Raw genomic sequence first — 27,870 nt, forward strand, 5'->3', positions numbered from 1 at the left:
TTGGACGCACTGGCATCGGTACTGGTCGTCTTCTACCATCATACTAAGAAAGTCAACAGCGAGATTGTTCATCTATGTTTTTTTATGATAACGTTGACAAGTGTCACGTGTCTGTAATTTCACCAGCTTCCATATATTTAACGTTGAGTGGTTTCAATCTGTTTTGTCGAAGCCAACATGTAGTGCTGCGAAGATTTTGTATACATGTTTGGATACGTGGTATTTTGATGTATTGATTGATGATTACATTAAGTGTTTTCTTTAGGTATTGTTTTTCTAATGAGGCTGACATGTTCAACAACGATCAAAGTCCCTAAATAAATAAAGAATAAAAAACCCTTACTTTTCAAAACCGAAACGCAATAATAATCACACTTCTTGGCGGTAAAAATAGGTAAGATGATAGTACTTCCGTGGACGAACTCTTTTATATGGAGCTTTACTGCTACTAAATAAATAAACTATATGTAATCGTGTAAAAATTACAGTTATTGCGGATACGAGACAAAAAGTTTTTATAAATTTTCTTGTTAATTTTATCAATCGTAACATTTCGGTGGCACATTCGTCATGTTGGAAAGCATATAAGCCACTAACATAATACGTGGGGCGCACTATAAGCTTCCGGAATGAATAAGAAAAAAATATTATAAATGGTCCGAAATGATTTTATTGTTTCTCAAAATATTCTCCGTTAGCGTTAATGCACTTTTTCATACGAATGAACCAATTTTGAAAACATTTATGCCACTCCTCCGTTACAATCTCTGAAACATATCTTTCATACTCTTCGACAGCCTCTTCAGGTGATCAAAATCGTTGACCGCGTAACTGGTTCTTCATTTTTGGTGCCAGGTCGGGACTGTACGCGGGATAGCATAATCATAAGGTCAACGTTGTTCACTTTTAAAAATTTATTTGTCTGTCTGGCCGTGTGAGAACTATCTAAAGGCATTATCATGGTGCAAGATGATACGGCATTTACGGTTATTTTTACGGAGTGTGTCAATAACTTCCGGCAAACAGATTGTCGTGTACCAATCACTACTACGGTACAACGATTCTCCATAGCAGCAGTAGCCACGTGTCCAGTTTTATTGAAAAGAGAAGCAATCATCCGCTTACAGACACTTTGCACGCGAACCTTGGTTGGTTTCGGCTCATCTCGAAAGACCCATACGCTCGATTGCTGCTTTGTTTTGGGATCGTAATTATAAATCCATGTTTTGTCACTTGTTACTATGTCCCACACCAAATTTGACGCCCCTTCGTTGAATCTGATAAGCATGGCATTGCACCAGGTGACGCGATCCGTTTCTTGAGCCTCAGTCAGATTGTGTGGGATCCACCGAGTGAACAGCTTTTTCACACCCAAATGTTTGTGTAGTATTGATTGTATTTGACTCATGACTATGCCTAAAGATGCCCGAATCTTGTGGTATATCACATGTCATATCTGTTTTGATCATATGGCGCACACCATCGATGTTTTTGTTGTTCACGGCAGTGGACGAGCGACCATCAAGAAATTCGTCAATGAGATTTACACGACCGCGTTTGAATTCTGCAAACCAAGTCGAGCAAAGCTCCACTGAGCTGTTAAATGACACTTAAAGTCGTAGAAAATCATACTACGAAAATTTTCACGAGTTACATCCATGGTGATGTAGACAATCAATTTCTAAAATGACGCCACAATGTAAAAACAAATGACAGTCAGATGAAACAAAATGTATTCTACAGCCAAAGAGTTCCATTTTTAAATGTTGTAATTACTTTTTATATATTGTTTATGTAAGTGGCCAGTTCCGGAAACTTATAGTGCGCCCTGTGTATCATTCTAGGTTCTCAAATAAACTATAAAATAATTTAATCAATGACATGATGAAACCATAATGAATTTTGATATATAATTAAAAGTAGTGCTTTGGTACGACCTCTACATTAAAAAAATGCACTATAGAAATTACATTGAGAGGGTTAAAACCATGTTAAAACTAAGTAATGTTAGATAGGAAATGAAACTGATTTTCGGATATAAATCGCATGTATTTGTTTTTTCAAACAAACCAAATTCGCCTTTTACAGGTCCCATGGTCACGTGCCTGTACCATCGGACCAGTAAAGGGCCCGAAACGTTGGTTTGTTTGAAATCACAAACCAAATTATCTATATAATACCTATCCACGTCTTAAAAATGTCATATTTGTATTACATAGATTTTATGCATTTAGCGCTTGTCGCACTACGTACTGTGTTTATAACTTATGTAATGTTACTACATTTAAGTTTCTCATTTAAGTGAATGTATAATTCTTTTGAGAAAATAAATTCTTAAACCACAAAAATAGTTTCATTTCCTATGTGTAACAATCGCGAACATTTAAGAACTCGACAAGTCAGGTTTGGAAGACGTAACGGTCAACAAAACCAATCAGACATTAATAATTGTTTGCTGCAGTACAACACGAAGTGACTTAGATCTGTGTTAAATACAATCATTGTAACTATTATTCCATAACAATAAAATAGGTTGATCGAAATTTTTTTAGAAGAAAATCAATTATTGATATTACTTGTAAGCGAATGTAAGAAATTTGCCCACATGCAAATTCGCAAAAAAAATGCGAATTTGCATGTGGACTGTATCGGATTTAGTATATTGTTTTATTGTATATAGATATAAATATAATATAATATAGATGGTCCCACTGGTCCCACCATTGCTCTTTCCAATAAAAAAAAAGAAAACATCAAAATCGGTTCACAAACGCAGGAGGTATCACGTAACAAACATACAAAAAAGAAATATAATATATATATATATATATACTATATATCATCTCATCTAGCGCCCACAATGCTAACCGTTTATAGGCCAGTATGCCCTTCAAAAACCTATATTTATGAACGGCATACTGGCTTTTGTTGGAAGTAAACTAGTACATAAAACGACATAAATTCATTATAACACTGATATTTTAATATTTATTCGTACTTTTTATAACAAAAAGGCCCTATCAATTGTAAAAACATTTATTATTAACCTCTTCGAAGTATTATAGTACATCGTATAAAACCTACGTAATATTTGTTATGTACACGAAAAATCCTGGAGTTTATGCTTATGAAGCAAATGTCTGAGATAGTTAAGAGTTGTACTAAGTTAAACAGAGATTTTAGATGATTTATTTGTTTGCAGTGTGAATGAAATAACTTTTATTATTCTAGTTGTACGCAATCAATATTTGAAATTTCGGTCCTTTTCTTCTACTATATTTTAAGCACAAATTGATACATAATTCCATATAAATCTGCTTACAATAGTTTCTGTAAAATATTCATTTTTAATTATTACCCGTGTATACCTCTGCCGTCCACTAACTAAAACCAGGCTAAGTGACAAATAGTCAAATATCCGTTTTAAACAGCAAAAGACAGGGCACAAAGTTCTCTTTTAAAAACTGTTCAAAATAGTTAACGTATTCGATTTATCGAAACTTACCCTATCTAACTGGGTTATGGTTGTTTTTGATATCTCAAAAAAATATTTTGTCACTTACCCGCGTTTTAGCTCTATCAGACAGATCTATCCATTCTCCCCAACATCCTACGACGTACCCTTCCTTTTCTGTACGTCTAGGGCACCGTGGGCAATAATCGGCGAGTACCTTACGCCGATTGGCAAAGCTTTCACTACGATGGCAAGCATTACGTCGTATGCCATCGGTACAATAAGAAGAAGATCTTTCCATGCAATGAAACAAGGTGCTATTACATACATTTTAGTAGCAGTAGAGCTCCTTGTGAAAGACTTCGTTCAGGGAAGTACTGCCACCTTACCTGTTTCTGCCGCCAAGCAGTAATGTGAGCATTACTGTGTTCCGGTTTTTAAGGGTAAGGGTGCTGGTGAAATGACAGGCACATGAGACTTGTCAACTTATGTCTCAGGGTGACAGGCGCAGTGGCAGTGCCCCTCAGATCTTTGCGACTTAAAGCTCTGAGTGGCAATGCAACTGTTATGGACAGGCGTGTAGATTACCATCAGGCAAGTTGGTATTATAAAAAAAATATTTCCACACAATTTCCGTTCTGAAACGTGCAATATGGAGTCCTATTATCACACTTTATTTAATTATCTCGAAACAAATTCCTCTTGATCTTTGTTCATTAAGTAAATTTTCCAAAATAATTTTGATGTTAATGGTAACGTAATAAAATTATGAAGCATTGAAAAAGAAATAAACCATGGAATACATCTTTTATTCTCATAAGTACAGATGACTCACAATAAAAACGGTATTTTCGCATTAAGAGTACCTTAAATTAACTACAAAACTGTTTATATAATTCTCTAAATAGTTTTTGTGATGGACTAGATTTAAGGCAAGTGAGCACCAGTAGGGTGGAAACCATTTTCGTCGGCCGTGTAGTCTACTCTATAGGTGACACCGTCGGGAGCCGTAAACTCGTAGAAGCCCTTCACTCTCATAGCCGACTCCTCATTGTTAATCTTCGCTAGTTTACCAGCTTCCTCCATGAGGATCGTGTTCTCAGTCTCGTACAGGTAATGGTAACCATCAGGTTCGTTGTCGTTTTCCTGACGAATGATGCCATATTTGTAGTCGTATTTGCCACTGTTGCTTGCAGCGCCGCTGCCTAAGCGGCCGGTGTTGGCGGTAGCAAAAGCACTGGACGCCCCAGAGCCAACACCAGCTCCGAAAACAGAAGCAGCTCCACTACTAGTGCCCACTCTGGCTCCGGAGTTTGCGCTCACTTTGGCACCAGAGTTTACCCCCACACCTGCACCGGATCCGGTATATTGACCACCAACGCTTCCGCGGTTTCCACTAAAACGTTCAAAAATTATATAAGATATGCTTGAATAGTTTTCTTCATAAGTCGCTTATAAGATTCGTACTCACCTGGAAGCACCGCCGGAGTTGTAGTTTTGGCCTGCATATTTACCACCAGGTCCTCCTGGGCCTCCGGGGCCACCGCGATCGGAAGAGCCAGTGTAGAAACCACCAGGACCGCCGCGGTCGGAAGAGCCAGTGTAAAAACCGCCAGCACCACCGCGGTCACCACGATCACCGCTTTGGAAAGAAACAAATAAATTATTTTCGTGTGTAGCAAGAGTACATTGTTTGACAAAGAAAAATAGGTACAAAAAATATATTTGGCAAAAGTTTATTTTTATTAAATTACGACGAGATTTTGTCGTAATGAAAAACATTCTTACCACAAAATAGCGCTTACGACATTTCAAAATTCGATACATCGACGAAATTATTACCCTTATATCGACAGTGGAAATTTGAAATGTCCTAAGAGACATCATTTTCCTTTACAACAAAATGTGCCTTACGACGTTTTAAATTTCTACCATCGATTTGTATAAACACAATGTAAATTACTATAGAGAGTAATGTATAATACTTTTAGTACATAGAAAAATCAGTCGCTTTTACATTTAATGCGATTTTAAAAAATGTATTCACTACAAAAAGTTCCAGTTACTTACTTATAAGCGCCTGAATTGTCAGGCACGTAGCGACCGGAGTTGTCATATTTGCCGGGGTTGTAACGACCCGGGTCGTAACGGCCAGCTTCGTAACGCCCTACATCGTATTTGCCCGGGTTGTAACGACTAGCGTCCGCAGCCGCCGCAGGGAACACCTGCCGCTGAATCCTAGAATATTTGCAGTACATTATTTACATATCTATTTCTGGGTGTTTAAAATGCTATATCTTCTTCCAACCCAGCATCACATACAAATTATAACTTTTCTTATTATACCTAACCAAGTTTTTATTTTATTAAGACTGATTTCTATTGCATTAAATTTAGAAACGTATATCCAGTTACTAGTACCTTCCGGTTTCAGCGGCGACGGCCACTGTCACGCACAAACATAGAACCTAAAACCAATAAACAGCATTTAAACCAAAAATATTGGCATTAACGAATTAAGCAAACAACGAATAATAGACTATAAATTATGATAATCGATATTCATACACATAAAGACCAGATAATCACTTAATTTTGTATCAAATTATTAAAAATATGATCTATAAATTTGATCATCGTATCTTATTATAAAAAGCACTATTAACTATTTACTAATTTATATTATTAAAAAGCACTGAATTTTGCGAATTATCCTTTAACTTACAGCGAAACCCCGCATATCTGTTAACATCCCGCGCTAACCTACTTGAATGTGCTAATTCTAATGTTTGTGCCTATTTATACCTTTTTATAGTTTAGTACAGTAAATTTTCATGTCCAGTTCATCTCGTTTACTACTTGATACAAACGTTTCTCAATCTTTGTATTTAATCAATATCCGATAAGCGAAGCGAACTCCAGTAAAAAACAAAAGTATCCATACTTCAAAATAAAACGTTACTTTAATTTACTCCTATACTTTTATCTGTCAATTATAATTTCAGAAACGATATCCTATAGGCGCTGAATTCTGAATCAAAATTCTATTGTCTGTGGTACTCGCCACTGAGCTGAAAAATTTCATTAAAGTTCTGTACACGGAACTATAATGAGTTTCAAAAAAGGAACGTCGTATTTTTACTAATGAAAACAGGTCAATGAATTAAAATATCAAATTAGAACTCTAGTCAAACGCTATACTGCCTCCTGATTGGTTAAGTTGGCCTAAAAGTCTTGTAACTGGGCTATAAATCTTTATATAAAAAATATTGTTTAACGTGTATGCGGTACTTGGCCAGTTCTATTTTATCTGTTTAATTTTTTATTTTGTAGCGTTTATTTACCTTCGTCTAAATATATGAAGAGGCTGTATGGTGGAACTTTCGCCTACCCTAATAATTGAATTAAAATTTACTAAGAAAAATGCTTTTGTTGTCATGGATTGTTAATAAAATATACAGTAAATGTTGGTTCTGGTTCATGATTTTATTTACTCGTAGTAAAAGTATTATATGCAATCACTACATAATTAGGGCTTAAAATTTCGTACATATTACTTAGGCCACTCGGCTTTAAAGAAACTTTTCTGATGTGTACATGGATCAGTTACAGACTTGTGGTGTAGAGCCCTTAATGAAATCTTACCATAGCCTATAAAGGTTAGGAACACATTAAAAATTAACAACACATACCTTTTTTATACTACCAAGTGACGGGGCGAACAAGTCTTGCACGTGGTCGTAAGCAACACGTCTGTCCATAATTTCGCCAGCACCATTATTCTTCAAAACCTCACATTACTGCTTGCGGCAGAAGTAAGTAAAGTGGCAGTAATATCCTGGACGAACTCCTTTACAAGGAACTCTAGCGTTAGTCAACAACAACCGACATACATACATATATACACGAGTAAAAACAACATAGTGTATAACAACTCACGGCATAATAATTAATCGTACAAAATTATAAACAACATTACTTCATATGTTGTTAATTCCATGGTTAAAAAAGTTAATTACATGAAATAATCAAATAATATGTCATCGCGTCTTTCACTCCTTCTTGAGTAGACTTGCATTCCAGCGTAGTTGTATTCAACGAGAAGTAATGTATAGTCCCTACGTAGAAAAATGTTTTCGAAGCGTATTTCACACTTCAATTCGAATACATCTCACTAGGTCAAATAATCTTCTATTAGCCAAATTCTTTCAAATGCATTTCCTTGTAGTTAATGAGAGACGTAATAATCCCAGGCTTGTATATTGGATATGTCACAAAAATTTCTGAAAGCATAGGGAGTGACTGACTGAGTCAACCGTGACCATGTGACTTGCAAAGGGTCCGAAACTTAGGTTTGTTTGAAAAAAAACGAATATACCTACGCGATTTATATCCGAAAAACATGTTTCATTTCCTATGTGTAACATTCACGATTAAGGAATAAGTTATGCTGTAGAGAGATGAGCATTTGGCTATGTTTGTAGTGTTACTCTTAGAATCAAAATAAAGAACAGTCGGAAAATGTAGTGGTGTGAAAGATGACGTAGCGACGAGAACAGAAAAAGTAAGTTTCCGTTGTTTCGGTATTTAACGGATGAAAGTTAGTAGGAAAACGATACAAATACTCGTAAATAGAGAGAATGTGGATGGACATGACTTTTATATTTTAAAATATAGGGCTATATACATTTTTAGGGTGTGTATGACAGTCCCATATGAATTTAAGAAGCCAAAGAAATATAGTGAGAGCATAACGTGTCTACCTACTCCAGTTAGAGGTGAATAATCAAGTATATGATTTTATTATCAAATTGTACCCACTGTCGTTGATGTCTTTTATATGAATAAGTAGTTGGGCTTTGGAGAGTATATTTGTTTCCTCTGGAAAAATATTTTTTAAACTAAAACGTCAGTTGTTTCATATTTCGATGACGAAACATTTTAATCGAGAAACAGGTCAAGTCTCCAAGCTTTCAACATTTTGTATCAGCTCATCGTTACACTTGTAGTAAGTTTCAGCAATCAGTATTCCTCAATTTTATTCAGATACGCTTATCTTAGTGTGCCACAGTTTGTGCGAATCAATACCATCCCCATTTAGGTGCACGTAAGACTTGCCTACTGGCTCTTGAACGTGCACAAAAAGCGGTGTTGAAGAATCAATTTTGAACCAAGAGCAAGAGATTATTCCACATTCTGAAGCTGGTGTTCTCACAGTGAGGCAGTAAAACATGTATAGCGACGTCATCTTCCCCTAAATCCAAACTCTTTCAGCAGACGACAAGGATTCCCTATCTGTGATGCCAAACGATGCGACACTGCCTTTTGACGTCAATATTAATAGCAGGAAGTCCGAGATTATACGATAAAATCAATAATATGTATATATGTGCATTGAAATTGTAGGTCTCATAGGCAAAACTTCTAGCGACCGACCAGTCAGATCGCCTCGTAGAAGTTTAGCTATTCAAAGGGATGTTGCCAGGCTTCTGATCATGATACTATAGGGGGCAGCCCTGCAGAAAATATTTTTCTAGTATTAAAATAAGTTTTTCTCTAGTATCATATTTTTCTATTCACAACACACACAAACAAACACATACACACACACACATTCACAAAATCGTATTTTTTTGTTTGCCGTGTACAATGATCCGTGTGTAATGTATAGCAAACCGATGGTTTGTTATGTGATAACCGCGAATTCTATGGATACGGTCTCGATATTGGAATAGGTAGTGATGGTTTCAATCGAAATTCTCGAGTTTACAAACTTAAAATTTTTAATTGCTGCTTATAATCATAATATCTTGTACTTTCTTCTTAAATAAAATTGAAGATTATCAGTGCAAAGGTAATGTAATCCCATGAAATCCATTTAGAAGATAATGAAGGATTTTAAAATTAGCCAAAATAATTTCATATAAGGTACTAATCATATGTGACCAATATTTACATACTTGATAATAGCATCCGAATATTATATAAATTATGTACATAACTTTTTATATTACTTATTATTACTTAATGCAATATTGTAGAACGACAATGAGTTAAAATATACAAGGAACTTACAATAAAAACATAAATATTAGAAACTAAAACTAGGATTAAATTATATGAACAAAATTGGGTCCCCGCGGCAAGGTGCCCAAGATGCTGGCAGCGTTCCCTCTTTGAACGGCTATGCCAATGCGTTGGGCAAGGTAGCTGTCGATCTTCGAGTTTCCCAGACACTCTATTAATTTCTTCAATAAAATTAAAATACTAGAAAAAAAAATAAACGTGGGTAACATCGTTTTTGCACTAATAGCCTCAATTATTATTATTAAAAGTTCATGTTATAGTTTTTAAGGGTTGACTCCATACTTAACGTAACTACTATATTTTGCTTTCGGCATGTCAACAGTTCAAGTTATAAAGTTTGAGAATCATTCTCGTCTCTTAATTAATTAACATCCTCGTACCATCTTGACATTATGACGTTGCCGTGGATTGGATGGTAAGATAAGGCACCTGTAGAGACGACTCATGCGAGTGGCGTCGGTCATTTGTCAAGTTGGTCAGGTATCCGGATTTATTTCTCGTAAATTTTACAAAATTAATAAATTATTGACAACGTCTCTGGTCAAGTGGTTCGCACACCAGTTTTTATGGTCGCCATCTCTAAGGTTGTGGGTTTGATCACCGGTCGGGTTAATGTAGAAACAAATTTTTCTATATTGTCTCGGGTCTGAATGTTTGTGATACCGTTACATTTCCATAGCACAAGTGCTTTAGTTACTTAGTTTGGGATAAGAGCAACATATATAATGTTGTCTGTTGTCGTTAGACAATTAAATATTATTAATATTTTTTTTGAATATTTAATGACGGGACAAAGAAGTCGTACGCGTGATGGTAAACTACACGCCTGGCCATAACAGTTGCGGTGCCACTCAGAGTTTTAAATCGCAAATATCTGAGGAGCACTGCCACTGCGTCGGTCACCCTGAGTCATAAGTTGACAAGTCCCATGTGCCTGTAATTTCACCAGCTCCCTTACCCTTTAAAACTAGAACACAGTAATGCTAACATTACTGCTTGGCGGCAGAAATAGGTAATGTGGTAATATTATTATCACTGAACTAATAGAGTCATATAGGACGGTAAATATTTTTATGGTTCTATTTCTTGCTTTCACTGCATACTATAGTAATGTAAATAATAATGTGCGATCACTACATGCTTATTACCTAATCTCTTTCTTTCATGATACCACGTGACGGGATAAAAAAGTGGTGCGCCTGCTGGTAAGCGACACGCTTGTCCATAACAGTTACAGTGCCACTCAGAGCTTTAAATCACAAAGATCTGAGGGGCACTGACACTGCACCCATCGTCCTGAGACATAAGTTAACAAGCCCCATGTGCCTGTAATTTCACCTGCAGCAGTTTCAAGCGAGAGAACTCTCTGTACTATGAGGAAGAGAAATGGAATTCACTTCGTGGTACCAACAGATCCAGACCAGAACCCAATTTAGAAAGTTGATTTGCCAATACAGGGAATCGAAACTAAGATCTCCTCATCCAGCACCTACAACATTTAAATTCTAATACATGTTTTATAGTACGCGAGTTGAACATAATAGTGACGTTACAGAGTATAGTATCTTATTAAACCAGGTAGTTTTGTATTTCATACACTAACTTTGCAAGAAAAACTCTATGTAATAGTAAAATAACATTACCAATTTTTACATTTAGTTACAAAAAAGGTAAAAACCAATTTCGTCAAGGTCAATTGTCCACAAATGTTAATCTAATTCCATACAAGTATGCTAAATTTGACCATTCAAAATATAGGTGGATTCATCTTTGCTGTGATTTATGGTCACATGGCCGATTCCTTATTTTGATTCTGAGATCAGCGTTCAAAGCACCTACCCACAAACGACTATTTGACTACCAAAACATCAAGTAAGGTAAGCCTTACTACCAACGTACTCTAAAATAAATATTTTTCATTGTTTCAGGTTCATTAGTTCAACTCCATACACCTACAATATTTACCTTATACATTTATTTCTCTTTTTATCTCCATTATGATACAAATTAATTAATTAATTATAAGATAAATAAATAACCTATCCGTAATAACCTATCAATATCTTGTTTGTATCTTCAAAAATTCGGAGATGCTTTGATACGGGTAGAAAATTTATGACTAACATAAATAGGTAATGGGTAGGCAGGTACCTAACAAATCAAACAAGTTTTTTGATACATTAGTGGACAAGATCATTAGCCTTGAACTCTACACTAATGTATTGACACTATATTTTCATTTTCTTTACAAAAATATGCGGAACTTTTTAACAGTTTGGTAATTTAAACCATTTAAACCATTTAAACCATTTATTTTCACACACATAATAATAATGATAATAAAAAGAAACTTTATAAGTAATAATAATAATAATTTACAGAAATTGGGATAAACAATGTATAATTACGCAATTTACTGAATTAATGAATTATTTAAAAAAAAAATAATGTAAAATTAAAATTAAAATTAAAATATGTGTGTGACGGACACGAGCTCAGGGAAATGCTGAAATCACTTTGTAGTGATTTCAGCCCTGATTTTCAGCTCGACCCGACCATGGCAGCTCTACGTTGTCGATCACACACACAAATCGCAAACAAACATCAAATATTATTTATCTAATAATAATAATAAAAATAATAATAATAAAATGAAATAATAATAACAATGACAATAAACCAATAATAATATTAACAAATCTAAAATTATATATTTATAATTATATATAATTTAGTATTGTAACTTGTCTCAGAATTCTTTGTGTTTAAAATTTTCTGAATTATTGACCTGATGTAAGCTTGTACATAATACTGGTATAAGTTAGACGTGTAAAAAACATATTACACCAAATAAAAAAATGTTACTCTACCAAATACATAAAACGTAAATATATTATAATTTATTATCAAATAGCGTGTTACAGTAAATCATGGGAATGATCATTGCGTGTATTTTGTATTGTATACCTATTGTATTATTTTTTATTGAGTATTGTGTGATATTTTTCAAAAAGTTTGGATTAGGACGTCTACTGACTTCAAAACTATACACACAAATCCCATATAACATAAAATATACTGAAAACGGGGTCGTATAGTCCAGCAGCTACACAGTTATTTGACTCACTATACTGTTAAGAACACGCAACTTGAAAGCGTTAAATCAGTAACTTTTTTCATCCAAAAAAAGATGTATTTCCTATTATTCAGGATTGAATTGAACAGGATTGAACATGAATTTGACATCACTGTTATTTTTGACAATGTTTGCCTCATCTGTTTTCTAAAAGTTTTAACATTAAATTTAAAATAGTGTCAGTATTAATGAAATCATAATAATTTATTAATAAAATGCTTTACTTATTTCCATATCTTTATTTATTTCCAAAAACACTACAACATACATATATATACAGAAATAACTGATATAGCAATAATTTACTGAGTTACAAACAATAGCTCAGGATCACGACCCTGCAGTAGCAACGTCCTCCACTAAGGAGAAAGTTTGGTGCCAGTAGTTGCCTCGTAAAAGAGTTCGTCCAGGGAAGTACTGCCACCTTACATATTTCTGCCGAAAACCAGTAATGTGAGCATTAATGTGTTTTGGTTTTGAAAAGTAAGTGTGCTGGTGAAATTACAGGCATATGTGACTTTTCAACTAATGTCTCAGGGTGACAGGCTGTCCAAGTGAGACAGTGTCTCTCAGATCTTTGCGATTAAAAGCTCTGAATGGCACTGCAACTGCTACGGACAGGCGTATCGCTTAACAGCAGGCGTATGACATGTTCGTATCAGTTGGTATAATAAAAAGCTTTATTAAATCATTATCCATGAACGCAAACAAAAAATCTACAAGTAAAAAAAAATTGTACTGGTTGCAAATCGCCATGAATTTTAACCCATTAGTGGCCAAATAAAAACATCTGATAATTGTAAGAAAATTTCTTTAGTTATTTTCTCTAATAAAGCAAAACAAATGGGAAAGTCACGAAAAAAGTAAAAAAAATGCGTTTTCCAGGAAATCACTGGGGTGTACCCAAAGTGGCACATGGCCACTTATGAGTGAAAATATTCTAAACTTTTTCTAGATTTTTCTTTGCAAATCTTTTTTTGCACTTTTTGCAACCGCAATGGCTTCTGCTATGGCACACCATGCATCGCACATGCGTTGGAAGCTTTTCAAGGTCATGATTAACGTCATTCAATTGCAAACTTTCAAAATTCTAGGAAGTAAGGCGACCAGATGACCTTTGAATTATTTGCCTTCGGTAAAATCTGGCTATACTGCGTCGAAATAGTCTTCTTTAGAGATTATATATAATCGCCACGCTTTTGATGTGTTCATTGTATGTAAATAAGACCCACCACCAGTTTTTTTTTACTTGAATACCAATTGTATACAGCGAAATGGACTGATTTATTGCTACTACTCTACCATTGCTTCCACTCCACTCATCCTATTGTACATTGTTTTTCTGGTAATTTATTATACACACACAGTATCAGAATCCCAAAGAAAGTCTTTAAATCTTCAATAGTAATACTAAAGTTGTGCATATTACTTTGATACACGTACAAGTTGCTAAAGTCAACAATCATTTTATGCACTTCATAGTCGATAACTTTTCAAATATTTGAACTGGTGTCAAGTCTTTCAATTGTCCTTTCACAAGATTTTCGCAACCTTGTAAAAAGGAACTAAAGCAGGTACTTCTTCGTAGGTCTTCTAATAATTTGGAGAACACTTTCACCAAAGTAATTTCGATAGCAGTCGATTTGAGGCAGTATGGGCACTACTATCCGTACCGATGTATTGCTATGTCTTGACCTTTTGGTAGACAATGGCTCATCGTCACTATCTTCAGAATCGGCAAGAAAGCCAATATTATTAACTTCGGTAAGTTTGATGGAATAATGAATTCGTCAAAGCTCTCATCTTCATCAGATATGACGCTGGACTCTAGTGGAATTATTGAAAAATCGTACTCCTTCCTGTCATCATTTTCTGTGATCTAATTTATAGCTTCTTCCAGCCCTCGATAGTTATTACTAGCGGTAAAACATTTCATACTGATTACTTGAAAAAAAATAAATAAAAATGAGTAGCAATTATATTACTACTCTTGTAGCCGTTGTACCAAAATTGGCGCAGTAATATTTTCAATGTTATAAATTTTCATGCATTGGGTAGAGATAACTACGTATATTTATTTACCTTATTTGAAGTTTTAAAGAATTTATTTATATACTAAATTTGAAGTAATAAAGATACAACATAACATATATTTGAGCTGAACTGTGTGGTAATCATAAACATGTATATGCGTTAGTGCAGATTCTATGAATGAAATTCGATCATTTATTACACGAGTTTACTTAATAGTATTATAAATACTTCCGATGTACATCTAAGCAATGCAGTCTCATCTTTTCAATGAAGCAACAACACGTTAACTACAATCAAAGTATTTCTTATATACCCTCAATAATGAAGTGTTCCTAAATTGTCACGGCGGGCAAGAATGGGTAAAGTAGAATAGCTTCTACCAATAAACATGAACAACTTTCTAGATATACGAAGAATTAGTTGTTAGTATTATTGGGTAGAATTACACCCTACAAAATGTCGTGAAATAATGAAATATCACCAATAAACTATCTAAGAGCCTATGCACACAGCGTATTTTTTAAGCGCCGACGACGTGCATATACGCGCCATAAACGCACGACATCTGCGCGTATACGCGCCGTAGACGCTCTGAAAACACGCGTATTTATCGCGCATTTTGATAACAGATAATTTTAATTTGTTTGTTAATTTTACTTAATTTTTTTTATGAAGCAACTACATGAAAGTAGTACTATATAAGCTTCTTGTTTGCAACGCAATGTTTGCGCGCGTTTGAATCGATTCACTGCAGAGCGTCTGCGACACGTATACGCGCAAATGATGCGCGTATACACGCAGATTACGCTCATTTCAAATACGCAAAGGCTCTTAATTCCTAACTGGACATTAAACTCTGCTGTAAGAAATTTTGTATTTTGAATGTGTCATTCATGTGTCATTATTTGAATGAATTCCTTTTTTTCCATCCTATAAGAATGAAACAGGCCAAAAAAATACTAATGCAATTATTTTTTCCTACAAACAGAGTTTCGATCGGGGCTAGAACTAGAATTATGAATATATGACAACGCGATTTGACAGTCGATCTGGCCCTTCTTTTTTCCATCCTCTAAGGCCCTTCTCTTCGGGAAAGTATTTTCGTCGATGGATTTCGATCTTAGAGGATGGAAAAAAAACATTTCGATGCATGTGATGTGTAAATTTATTTAAAAAAAATTTGTTTCAATAGTCTGTGTTCTCTGTCATTGTAGATTTACCGTAGAGGATGGAAAGATTTCTAGATGCTCCTATTCTGTCAAAAGTTGAAATTCACGGGTCAATTTTTGAGTAAAAACGCGTGTGTTCCTCAACATGACATTGGTGAAATTATCGATTACTTCGATAGGGCCATAACATTTAAAAGAAGAAGAAGAAAAAGATGGATTTCGAGAGTAATCCTCCTAGTAGAGAGTAGGTCATCCACAGTGGGAAAACGGCCGTAACTAGGAATTTTGTGCTTCGAGAGTAGGATCCCAGATCTCAGGAAACTGACAAAAACAAACAACTGACATGTAGCTCCAGTTGTTCTTCAACAGTCAGCGTTACACTCCACTAGCCGATTGAGCGCTACCGATGGAGACAGATAACGAAATGGAACAGTAATGAGGAAACGTTTAAGAAGAAAATCGCGTAAATTTTTTTTCATGAACATAAGTTTCAAATCTCGTGGTTACGACTGACTTTACATACTAATTTCATACCACGAAACTTAGAATAATAACGCATAGAAACCTAGTCCGCACACGCTAAGTGAGGCAAATTCTAGCGCTCCCAATGGGCCTACACGAGCGGTTGGGCCGTCAGTGCTCAAGGTCAACTTGCACCGCGAACAGCTCCAGAATTTTAGCTAAAAATGACGAAATGTGCAGTAAATGATTGTAAAAATACGTCAGACAAACATAAAATAGATACTAACATCACATTTCACAAGAAAGTAACGCGTTTCAACTTGTATTTTTATATAAATATTCACTAAAACCGAAAATTAATTTCGTCGCAACAAAACACGAAAATGTTGCAAAGTAATCGATTTCTTTCTCCCCATTTTGCTATTCTGTTTCAAAAGAATAATATTACGTAATTTTTTTAGAATAGGCAATATCGCGATGGTTGCAGAATTTTTCAAAAACGATTTTTCAAAGAATGCAATATGGGTATCCTTTTCGAGGTACTTGAGGATGCTCTATACGAATATGACACTTATTCTAAATCAAATAAAAGCAATATGAGTATTCGTAATGAACACCCATAAATACCTCGAAAATGATACCCAACTTGCCATTATTCAAAAAATCGTGCCCGCTATCTGGGATTTAGAAATGAGTGCCATATTCGTAATGAGCACCCCCAAATACCTCGAAAATGATACCCATATTGCATTTATTTGAAAACTCGTGTCTGCCATCTTGGATTTAGAAATAAATGCTATATTCGTAATAAACACCTCCAAATACCCTGAGAACAATACCCAACTTGCCTTTATTCGAAAAATCGTGCCCGCCATCTTGGATTTAGAAATGAGTGCCATATTCGTAATGTGCACCACCAAATACCCCGAAAATGATACCCATATTGTATTTATTTGAAAAGTCGTGTCCACCATCGTTTATTCAGATATAAATGCCATTTCCGTAAGGGTTACCAAAAATAATTTTTTGAAAATTCTTGTCACTTGACATTGTCGATCGACAAAATCGAGCATATCTGTAGGCACCTGATCGATATTGTCGATCGACAGTAACGATCGTCAAAATCGAGCTAATCTGTAGGCACCTGATCGACAATGTCGGGCACATCTGTAGGCATCTTTAACTTAATGATGAGTTAAGGTAGATAAAATTTCCCCACTTTTGAGGGAAATGTTATTCCATGGCATCATTATTTGAATATTTGTGTGCGTGCCGACGAGCGTAAGTACACGTTGCTTACGCCTACATGACTTTGATTTTTGCCTCACTTGTGACAGTTCGTATGATATGAATCTAATATTCTATGCGTTATTATTCTAAGCTAGGAAACATAATTTCATTTTCAAAATGTAACAATCACAAGAGTCTAAAACTCGGTTTGTAACAGTATTATTTTTATTGTTGTACTTTAGTGTACGGCCGTGGCCTACATACACGTAAAGATCTCAGACTTGTTAAGTTAGTAAGTAAGTAATATTTACATTGTAATACGCAATACGACTTACTTATATGTCAATAATTACACATGGCTAGTGCACTAGAAATCCTGTTTACGGTATATTAATTAAAAATTTGTGGTTCTTAACTATAAAGATGGCCACTTTATGATCATGCTCGTTCAAACAAACCTTACATTTTAACATGCAGACTGAATTAACGAGGCGCATGAAAATGAATGTTTTATTGCTTTTGTAAAATTATAAACTGTGCTATTTAAAGTAGTGGTAATAATAATAATATGAACGCACTGTTTAGTAACCACAGCTCCTTGTGTATGAATTTGTGCAGGAAGTACTGCCACTTTACCTATTTTTGCCGCCAAGCAGTAATGTGGGCATTACTGCGTTCCTGTTTTGAAGCCTTACCCTTCTCTTCCCTTACCTGTTTCAGGGTGACAGGCTCAGTGGAAGTACCCCTCACATCTTTGCGATTTAAAGCTGTAAGGGCACAGCAACTGTTATGGACAGGCGTGTCGCTTATCATCAAGCGCGCGACTTGTTCGGCCTGTCAGTTGGTATCATAAAAATAAAAAAAACATAATTAAAAAAAATATAAACGTGAATTGAATAAAGGGTGCTTGAAGCGCGTAAGACCACGGTAGAGACCACGCAGTAGAGCTCCTTGTGAAAGAGTTTGTCCAGTTAAGTACTGCCACCTTATTTATTTCTGCCCCCAAGCAGGAATGTCAGCATTACTGTGTCCCGGTTTTGAAGGGTAAGGGTGCTAGAGCAATCATAAGCACATGGGACTTGTCAACTTAATATGTCTCAGGATGACAGACGCAGTGGCAGTGCCCTTCAGATCTTTGCAATTTAAACCTCTGAGTAGCACTGCAACTGCTATGGAAAGGCATCTGTACCAAGGCTTATCATAAGACGCACAACTTCCGTCAGTTAGTATTTTAAAAACTGAAAAAGTTGTATTGACAGCCATGGATAATAATTATATTATTGACATTGTAATTTTATTGTAAACTTTATCTTTTTATTTTTCATGCGATCATTCCAAATCATATTACAAATTCTTAATAGAAATCTAAAAAGTAAGTGAATCGGACTTATTTTTTAAATTATTTATTACCTAATCCTACAATAACAACTATCTAGTCAAACCAACCTACTTCAATGAAACGCCTGATTATTTTTTCGCAGCTAATGTCAACTTATGTTGGTAGGCTTATTGCTGTATTTAAGGTGTTCAGCAATTTACACATAACCAATGCATAGTTGATAAAAACTCATGCCTATAATAAAGGGACGTATATAGAAATGATTATATTCCAAATATCAGTCCGTCTTATTTGTAAATACTGTTTATATTTGTTAAGTGTAGTAATTGAAAAGTCGGTCAGCAAAGTATACATAATATTGATCCTTCCGGCAGTATTCACCCGTAAGTTGTAAGAAAATATAAGATTCTTTCATCTGAGTACTTGGTAAGCTTAAATGTGATAAATGAAACAAATAACGAAAGGTTTGGCACACATAATTGTAATATACAATAAAATAAACGATCTATAAACATCTCTAGCGATTTGTTTTGTTAAGCTTTTGTCCGTTGCACCGTCACTAATAAAATTTTTTGGCGTGATGTTCCACTGCTGGTGGATGAGCAGCAATGTACTCTAGAGAACGAACGATGGCTGCTGGGATCTCTGGAGCTACAGGCAGGAGGTCACTCTGCAAGAAATTACTTTTATATTAGAAAAATCTCTTACATATAACTAGGACTAAATGTTCTTTTCATACGTCTAATTCGCAGAATCGTTTTTACAAGACCTATTATATTAATTATCTTGTACTTATCGAGTCATTCCAGCTGAGTAATTTTTCTTTATTGTCAAAGGTCAAAGTTATACCCAAGATACTCAGAATAGATCTATTCGTGCTGTCTAGCACTAGTATACCACATTCTTTAATAGACTGCAAAGATAATAAACTGGATTCCAAACTTTTGGGCTACTTGTCTTATTTCTCATTTCTTCTCTGTTGTCTTTGGTCCATTTGCGTATGAATTAGCTAGTTTTTTTTTTTCATAACTTCATAAATTTCATAAATTTTCACCCATTTATTATAATTAATTTATTATTTATTTAACGAGCATTCACCGTAGAGCTTAAAAAGGTAACAAATAACTAACAAACTCTAAACGTAATCTACATAAAATTTAATTAATTCATGTAAAAACTGTAACTACAAAAACCAAAAACAAAGTTTGCTATTTTTCTTTTTAACTGACTTCAAAAAAGGAGGAGATTCTCAATTCGAATGTACTTTTTTTTTGTTTATATATTACGCGATAACTCCATCATTTCAGAACCGATTTTTAATGATTCTTTTTTTGTTGACAAGAAGGTACCCAGCAGTGGTAATGGTAATGGGACCCCATTTAATGAGGAAAATATTCCACCTTTAAGGGTGGCAAGCGGGGGGATGAATGACTTTTGACGTTTTTTTAGTGTTACTTACTGATTATTTCTCTCATTCATTTATTTGAGTGGGCAAAAGTTATACCATACAGCCTCTTCAGATGTTTGTATATTTTCCTTGTTTTGATGGAAAAGACGACGGCGACTATTAGTTTTTGTTTATACGTTAATAAATCTTTTCGGCAATAGTCGAATTTACCTGTGGCTGGTATCCATTTTCGTCAGCTACATAGCTGAATCTGACGTTAGTACCGTCTGGAGCTTGGTACTGATATTCGCCTTGAATACTCTGAAATGAGAAAAATATTTCTATAAGTAACTGCATATTGTGTTTTCCATGAAGTGTAGATAGGGATGCCTAGAGAGGTCACGATAGTAAATGACCTTCCTACGTAATTTTTCAGGACGAAGATAAAAATGTGATATAAAATATAGTAAACACAATGATGTTTGTAGTTAGCATTCTTATGAATCAAATTATACCTCTTTCAGAGGCTATGTTACTTTAATAACACATTAAGCACGATGTCTGTAAGATTTACTTTAACAAAATCAGTACCTAAAAGCGAATGTAAAAATGATAAAATAACTGAGGCTGAGGTTCTTATGTCCAACTCCTTTTTTTCATTCCTTAATTTATAAAACTAATATGGTGTACATGGTACTTTTTTTTAATATATCGTGTGACGGGACGAACAAGTCGTGTGCCTGGTGGTGAGCTACACGCCTGTCCATAATAGTTGCACTGCGACTTAGAGCTTTAAATCTCAAAGATCTGAGGGGCACTGCCACTGCGCCCATCATTCTGAGACATAAATTAGCAAATCCCATGTGCATGTAATTTCACCAGCACCCTTACCCTTCAAAACCGGAATGCAGTAATGCTAACATTACTGCTTGGCGGCAGAAATAGGTAAGGTGGCAGTACTTCCCTGGACGAACTCTTTCATAAAGAGATCTACTGCTACTAGTTGCTTGCTATGAGGAATGGTATCTTTTAATATTCTCACGGTTGCCATACTGGGGATTTGTTTACTATTGTAAATATAGATAAACGATTTGGCTTAAATAACAGTGTCAATATCACAGTGCATGCATTTTTAATGTCCACTAAATAGAATATATGAAGTAGTTTTAAATTAAGTAATGATTTTGATAGCTCATATAATGTCGAGTTCTTAGGTTTTCGCGATTGTTACACATAGGAAATGAAACTATTTTTCCGGATTTAAATCGCGTATATTTGTTTTTTTTTTCAAACAAACCGACGTTTCGGGCCCTTTACAGATCCCAGTCAACCGTGACCATGGGACCAGTAAAGGGCCCGAAACGTCGCTTTGTTTGAAAAAAACAAATATACGCGATTTAAATCCGGAAATATAGTTTCATTTCCTAAGCTCATATAATGGCTTAATAATAAGGAATAATAATAATAACGCACACACTCAACATAGCCCCGCACTAGGGAAACCCTGTGTCGCGGGTGCCATGGACACACATAGACAACCACAAATCACACCCAAACCCACGAGAGAAATAAATGCAGGCCATACAAATATTTCTCCCGGCCCTGGAATCGAACCCGGGGACCTCTGCGTGGCAGTCCGGTATGGTAACCGTTCGGCCACGGAGGCAGTTAAATAATAAGTATTGAAATAACTAGTGTTAATAACGTGCTTGGAACTCAAAGTTAGGGTGCTGGGCAGTTGGCAATTACTCCACCACCAAACTACTCTTCAATAAGAAGAAACAAGTCTAAAAAGTACTTATGAAACAAAAACCCGACTGCAAAAATATTTAGCTGGAAAGATGAAAAAATTAACCCCCTCACTATTTTGACTATTTTTTTTTAGCCTATGACACTTCCACAATCAAAACGAATCTAACGACACTTCATATGTCAAAATCTATCAAGCCATTTAGGCTGTACAAGGAAACATATAAATGGACATACATACCTCTTGGTCTTTAATGGACATACATACATACACTTGAAAAACATAACCTTCTCGCAGTCGGGTAAAAAGAACTACATTACAGTACAACGAGTACTACTTACAATAACGTCTTGGTTGTCAACCTTCTTCAGGGCTCCATGGGCTTGAGCGGAGATACCATTGCCAGTTTCATAGCTGGAAACAAAAAAAAATGCTACTACTGGATTGGTTAACGGTTCTACATAGCTTTTGCATAAATTAAGTTGATAAATAAGTCTAACGTTCAAATTTTAATTAGTCATAATAATTGTTAATAAAATATTAAAAAATAGGAATATAATAATAACCAAATTTTCCACAATTCGATGAAAAATGTGATCCAGTCAACCAATCTCGCTATAAACTCCCCAATTTTGCGCTTATGCAGAGAGTATTGTTAAATTAATTTTTAACGGAAATCACTGAAACATACGTTTCGGTCAAACGTATGTTTAAATGGTTGAATGGAAATCACTGGATTTCCATTTGTATTGTAAGGACTGTTGTATTTTTTCCAAATTCAATTTGTTTATTTTTATTTTGCACATGGCAACTCATGTACTAAGTTGAGAGGATTGTATTTTGTTTTTTATATTTGTTTCTGTTCCGTAGTTGTTGTCTGTATGATGTCATAATTAAGAATGCTGTGTTTCCCTGTTATTGGAATATATACATTAAGATAGATATTAAATTTCATATTGTATTGAATATTGTATATGTTCTATTAGGATACCAAATAAATAAAAAAAAATGATTTTTCATTAAATAATGTAACCACACGAGGTGCCTGGTTTCAAACTAGGGAATTCCTTATGTTATGAATACCAGAGCAACAGAAATAATTTTGGGACAGTTTCCAAAACACCCGGATTGATTTAAAAATGTTCATTTCCCAAATTGGTCCTACTAGGAATCAAACCCGGGACCTCTGTTAAAAGAATATATAAAAGCTGAAAGAACATATAACTTCAAATAAAAAGAAAAAGAACAATGACGTTGACCAAAGTGAATATCCCGAACTTACATATAGTTGAATCCCTCAGCATTGACGTCAGACTCTGATCGGAGGATGGGCGCTTCGTAGTCGTTACCGGTGGCAGTGCGTGCCACAGTCGACGCAGCGTACGTTGCTCCCACGCAAAGTGCTAATACCTGGAGAATATATCACACCACAGTGAATTATCTCATCTTAATAGCTCGAAACCATCGTTTTTTTAACTATTTGTATGTAAGAATGCATGAACTTAATTTACTTTACAATATCTTGAGTTCATTTATAATGTCCAATGATCATCGATATATTGAAAAAATCTATAACTCTTATTATTATAAAGTACGAACAAAGACAAATAAAAAATACTTCAATTCGGCTGAACTCGAACCAACGACTACAGCTCTATCAACTGAGCTGCGAAACGTTAAGTGAAAAACAAACTTATAGATTTCTCACAGATAGCGCTACGGGCGAAAAGTCATTTAAACCCAAAAAAAATTGCAAAAAGTACATGGAGAAATTCGTAAATTCACAAGGACTACGGACCCGTACCGCAACTAATTGGGAGAGCACTTTTAAACCCAGCCATATAGTCGCTAGTTTGAGTCCTGCCGGATCTAAGGATTTTTCTTTGTGTGTTCGATCTAATTTTTTCTGAGTGTTTTTTCTGAGTGTTCGATTTTTGCATAAATAATTATAACATACATATTTAATATTTTATTACCGATGAAATTTGATTCCGTTTGTTTTGTAAATAGATGTTTTGCTGTTTTTCCCCACACCATCGAATAGAACAGCACGCCGTTGTTAGAGATATTATCTTTATTACAACAAATACAGAATATTTTTGGAATATACGGAGACGTACACACAGGTCAGTGGATGGCGCTGTACTATTTCAGCTTTCTAATTTGTAATTTTAGTGCAAACGAGAGTTAATATTTATAAGTGATGTATCACTGATGAGTTACCACGAATGTATGGCCCTTATTTCGTCTCTATTTCTGGTTATATACTCGGTGATTAATAATAACAACAAAGTAGTAAAGTGTTTTCACAAAAATATCATTACTTTTTACCCTCTTGGCCAGGTGTAGTGGGCGCCGTGGGATCACACAAATCCATCACAACGACGCCCCTTGTCACCCCGGTTTCTGATAGCCTAATGGTTTTACCTGCCGCCTCTCAAGCAGAGGCTGTTCGGTTCGGAACCGAGCTCGCGTCTCTGAATTTTTCGGAATTTATATGCGAAATTTAATTTGAAATTTATCACAAGCTTTTCGGTAAAGAAAAACATCGTGATGTAGCCTGCACGTCGAAGAAGGTCCACAACCTTTGGAAAACGTGTGAAGCCCTCAATTTGCATTGACGAACTATATCCTAAACATTGGCCCGTGTCCAGCAGTGGAACGCATAAATACGTTGATGATGATGATGATGATGATGATGATGATGGACCAATAAAATAAATATTGCAATATATTACTCACTAAGAATTTCATTTTGAAGAGATCTGTGTCAGTGCAATGACGAATAACAACAAGTATCTCACGAAGAAGTCAGCTTTTATATTTGAATTGAAATAAAAAAAATTATGACCTCTAAATAAAAGAGTGTATTCATATTTTGCTGATTTTATTACAAGATTCTTGTTCTTTTTATTATGTTAATAGATTGCTAGGTTAAGATCACACAGGGTCTATTTTGAACGCGTAATACGATCCGGTAGGCAACATCAACTCTGTAAAGCTTATTGCCGTGTAATAAAGACTACTTTCTTGGTAGGGAAGAATAACCTCGAATGACATCATAGTTCGGCAGGTACAAGTTGAAATTTATTAAATTTCATAGTTCTTATTCAAAGTTTCCTATTAAAATGAGTAAAATCTACAATCAAAGGATTCCGTATTACAATTTCGTCGACGATAAAGTACAAAAATACAAGAAAATGTTTTTTTGAATATTTTTCTATTAACAGGACTAAAACAGTGTCCTAAGTTTAAATACTTTCTTAAAACGCTTCTTAACACCTGAAAAATGGCTGACACAAAATTTTCGCGTACATCGCGTCATAACAAAATAATTTCTCTTCATTCTTTCCGTAAAGGAAAAAGCAAAGGTTTGACACCGTACAGCCGCCTTGGTGATTTTTTTCTTTTTTTATATGTACATGAATAATAAATGGTAAGAGTAAGACTCCCAATAAAAAGATTTCTTGGTAATTTTTTATTCAATATGTATGATGATTATTTAACTTCCTCGTCCATAATTTCTTAAATTAAAAATGGTCGGATGTAGTAAAGACGAGTTGAAGCATTTTATAATGCTAGGCCCATTTAAATGGAGGGAGTTTATCGTCTCGAAGATACGATTATCGAAAGAATACAAAAAACTTTCCTCGTCTAAACATTCGCGATTATCGACCGTCCACGTGAGGATAATCGCCTCGCCTTTCAATATTGAACGTCTCCGTATAAACAGAACTCGAAAGCAAAAATCGTATTTCGAGTTTCTGTGCCAGCCGTTTCTACCACGAGTGCAGTGCGCGAGGGTGTTTAGATTATCACTGCTTTTCTAAGACAAGAATTAATGAAACAAGAACGAAAAAAAATTTTGGATTAAGAAATGTTATAAAATTTGAAAAAAAATAATTAAAAATGTACAATGCATGCAATGAACTTAATATCAGCAGTTCCAAATTTGAATGCTTTTTGCGTCATTTGGATATATACTCGTTTAACTCCAATATTAACTAATCCAGACGAATCTAACGACTCGATTCCTCGAAATTTGAATATCAGTAAAAAAATCAATGCATTATCAACTTTTACATTTGTTTGGCCAATTTGATCATTTAAGGTTTAAAGTTTGAATCTTTAATTTTCTCAGTATAAACCGTATAAAGGCCCATTTAGATGGAGAAAGTTTATCGCACGAAAAATCGTACACGATTATCGTAACCCATAATCGCCATAAGATTATCGTATCATAATGTTTACATTCAGGCAAGAACTAAAATCTCGCCTACGATTATGTCATACGAGATTCGCAAGCAACTTAATCACCTCCTCGACTGTTTACACGGAGAAATATGTGGTAAGGAGATTCTTGTTTACGAGTTTTCGACTTGTCTAAACACGATCTCGTATGACATATTTTCAAGTTCATACGATTATCGTACAAATCGGTTCGAACCGTTTTGGGTGCGAGAATTGCCATTCGAGTTCAGTGATTACGGCGGTATTGACTATGTATATATCAAAATGACGCAAAAATCATTCAAATTTGGAACTGCTGATATTAAGTTCATTGCATTGTATAGAAATATACATTTTTAATTTATTTATTTTTTTCAAATTTTATAACATTTCTTAATCCAAAATTTTTTTCATTCTTGTTTCATTAATTCTTGTCTTACAAAAGCAGTGATAATCTAAACACCCTCGCGCACTGCACTCGTGGTAGAAACGACTGGCACAGAAACTCGAAATACGATTTTTGCTTTCGAGTTCTGTTTACACGGAGACGTTCAATATTGAAAGGCGAGGCGATTATCGCTCACGTGGACGGTCGATAATCGCGAATGTTTAGACGAGGAAAGTTTTTTGTATTCTTTCGATAATCGTATCTTCGAGACGATAAACTCTCTCCATTTAAATTGGCCTTTAGTCCAATTAAAAGTCGTATCGTACATATTTACATCCAAGAGACGTGCTAAAATCATTTAAATGCAAACAAAAAATAATTGTTCCAAATTATTAATTCTATCATCACCATCCACATTCCAACTTCTTCTTAGTCTTCTTCTATTGCTGGGCGGTCATTCACCACCACCATTTACAGAAAAAAAATTGTAAAATTGTAATGAATCCTGACATCGTGAAATAAAGCAAAATTGTACATATCGACATCTTAGGTTTACAGCCATAACGTTTGTTTGTTTGAAAAAGCAAAAATGCGCGATTTAGATTATAAAAAATAGTTTAACTATAAAATAAATAAATGTTTCTTTTTTTTAAACCAATCAAATAATTCTCGTTGTTCCTAGATCATTCATGTCGAAGGAATTTGCTTTCGAAGGTGGTATTTGATCAATTTGACAATTAATCTTTGGTTAATTATAATATAAAGATATTTTAAGTTTTTAATCTATTTTCGAAAGGAAATCGCGAAATATCTTATAAGTATTGCAAATTCCAGTACATTTATGATAGACACTTGTTTCGAGAAGACTGACTTACACTTTCGAGAAGAGGCCACTTTCCCCTTATCTGGTATACGTGCTGATTATTTCAGAAAGTTTTGTAATTTCAGGACTGGGTCTTCTGCGCTTCAAGCACCCTTTACTCAATTCACGTTTATATATTTTTTTTATTTATTTATTTGCAAAACATACAGCATCATATAATACATTTCATTTTTAACAAATATGAAACAAACGCTAGCTAAGACAGTTTCCACTAATGTTTATATTAGTTACGTTGGATAGACAATTTTGTACATAGCTATAACCAACTAACACAATAATTACCACTAAGTAACAAATTGTAAATCACTTAATTATAATTTA

The 27,870-nt window shown here is 34.8% G+C and overlaps 2 protein-coding genes across 3 annotated transcripts in view; both read right to left on the reverse strand.

The window, feature by feature from the left end:
• Positions 1-6,209, reverse strand: part of LOC113236754 — a 16,045-nt gene extending 9,836 nt beyond the window's left edge. The window contains exons 1-6 of the mRNA XM_026472922.1: positions 6,180-6,209; positions 5,876-5,922; positions 5,525-5,692; positions 4,926-5,096; positions 4,389-4,850; positions 3,564-3,696 (exon numbers count right to left, since the gene is read on the reverse strand). Of these exons, the coding sequence (XP_026328707.1) occupies positions 3,564-3,696; positions 4,389-4,850; positions 4,926-5,096; positions 5,525-5,692; positions 5,876-5,922; positions 6,180-6,206 (1,008 nt within the window). The 5' untranslated portion in view covers positions 6,207-6,209. The remainder of the gene's footprint in view (positions 1-3,563; positions 3,697-4,388; positions 4,851-4,925; positions 5,097-5,524; positions 5,693-5,875; positions 5,923-6,179) is intronic.
• A 13,142-nt stretch (positions 6,210-19,351) lies between these two features.
• Positions 19,352-25,126, reverse strand: LOC113236847 (larval cuticle protein LCP-17-like). Of its 2 annotated transcripts, none has more exons than XM_026473049.1 (5): positions 25,097-25,126; positions 23,331-23,458; positions 22,390-22,462; positions 20,530-20,619; positions 19,352-19,581 (listed from the first exon to the last, which is right to left on the reverse strand). In XM_026473049.1, the coding sequence occupies exons 1-5, from the start codon at positions 25,109-25,111 to the stop codon at positions 19,471-19,473; spliced, it is 417 nt and encodes a 138-aa protein (XP_026328834.1). In that variant the 5' UTR covers positions 25,112-25,126; the 3' UTR covers positions 19,352-19,470. The 2 variants fall into 2 exon arrangements, with proteins under 2 accessions (XP_026328834.1, XP_026328835.1); XM_026473050.1 differs by lacking the exon at positions 25,097-25,126 and adding an exon at positions 24,791-24,817.
• Positions 25,127-27,870: the final 2,744 nt, after the last annotated feature.

This window comes from Hyposmocoma kahamanoa, unplaced genomic scaffold, assembly GCF_003589595.1.
Source record: "Hyposmocoma kahamanoa isolate Upper Pololo Valley unplaced genomic scaffold, ASM358959v1 92, whole genome shotgun sequence".
NCBI classification, from domain to species: Eukaryota; Metazoa; Arthropoda; class Insecta; order Lepidoptera; family Cosmopterigidae; genus Hyposmocoma; species Hyposmocoma kahamanoa.

Bases quoted from the DNA above. Each gene is read 5' to 3' on its own strand.
- LOC113236847 (XM_026473049.1), bottom strand. The intron at 22,463-23,330 runs GTAAGTTCGGGA...TTTTGTTTCCAG, and splicing joins GCTGAGGGATTCAACTATAT to CTATGAAACTGGCAATGGTA. The intron at 20,620-22,389 runs GTAAGTAGTACT...TTCTCATTTCAG, and splicing joins TTGACAACCAAGACGTTATT to AGTATTCAAGGCGAATATCA.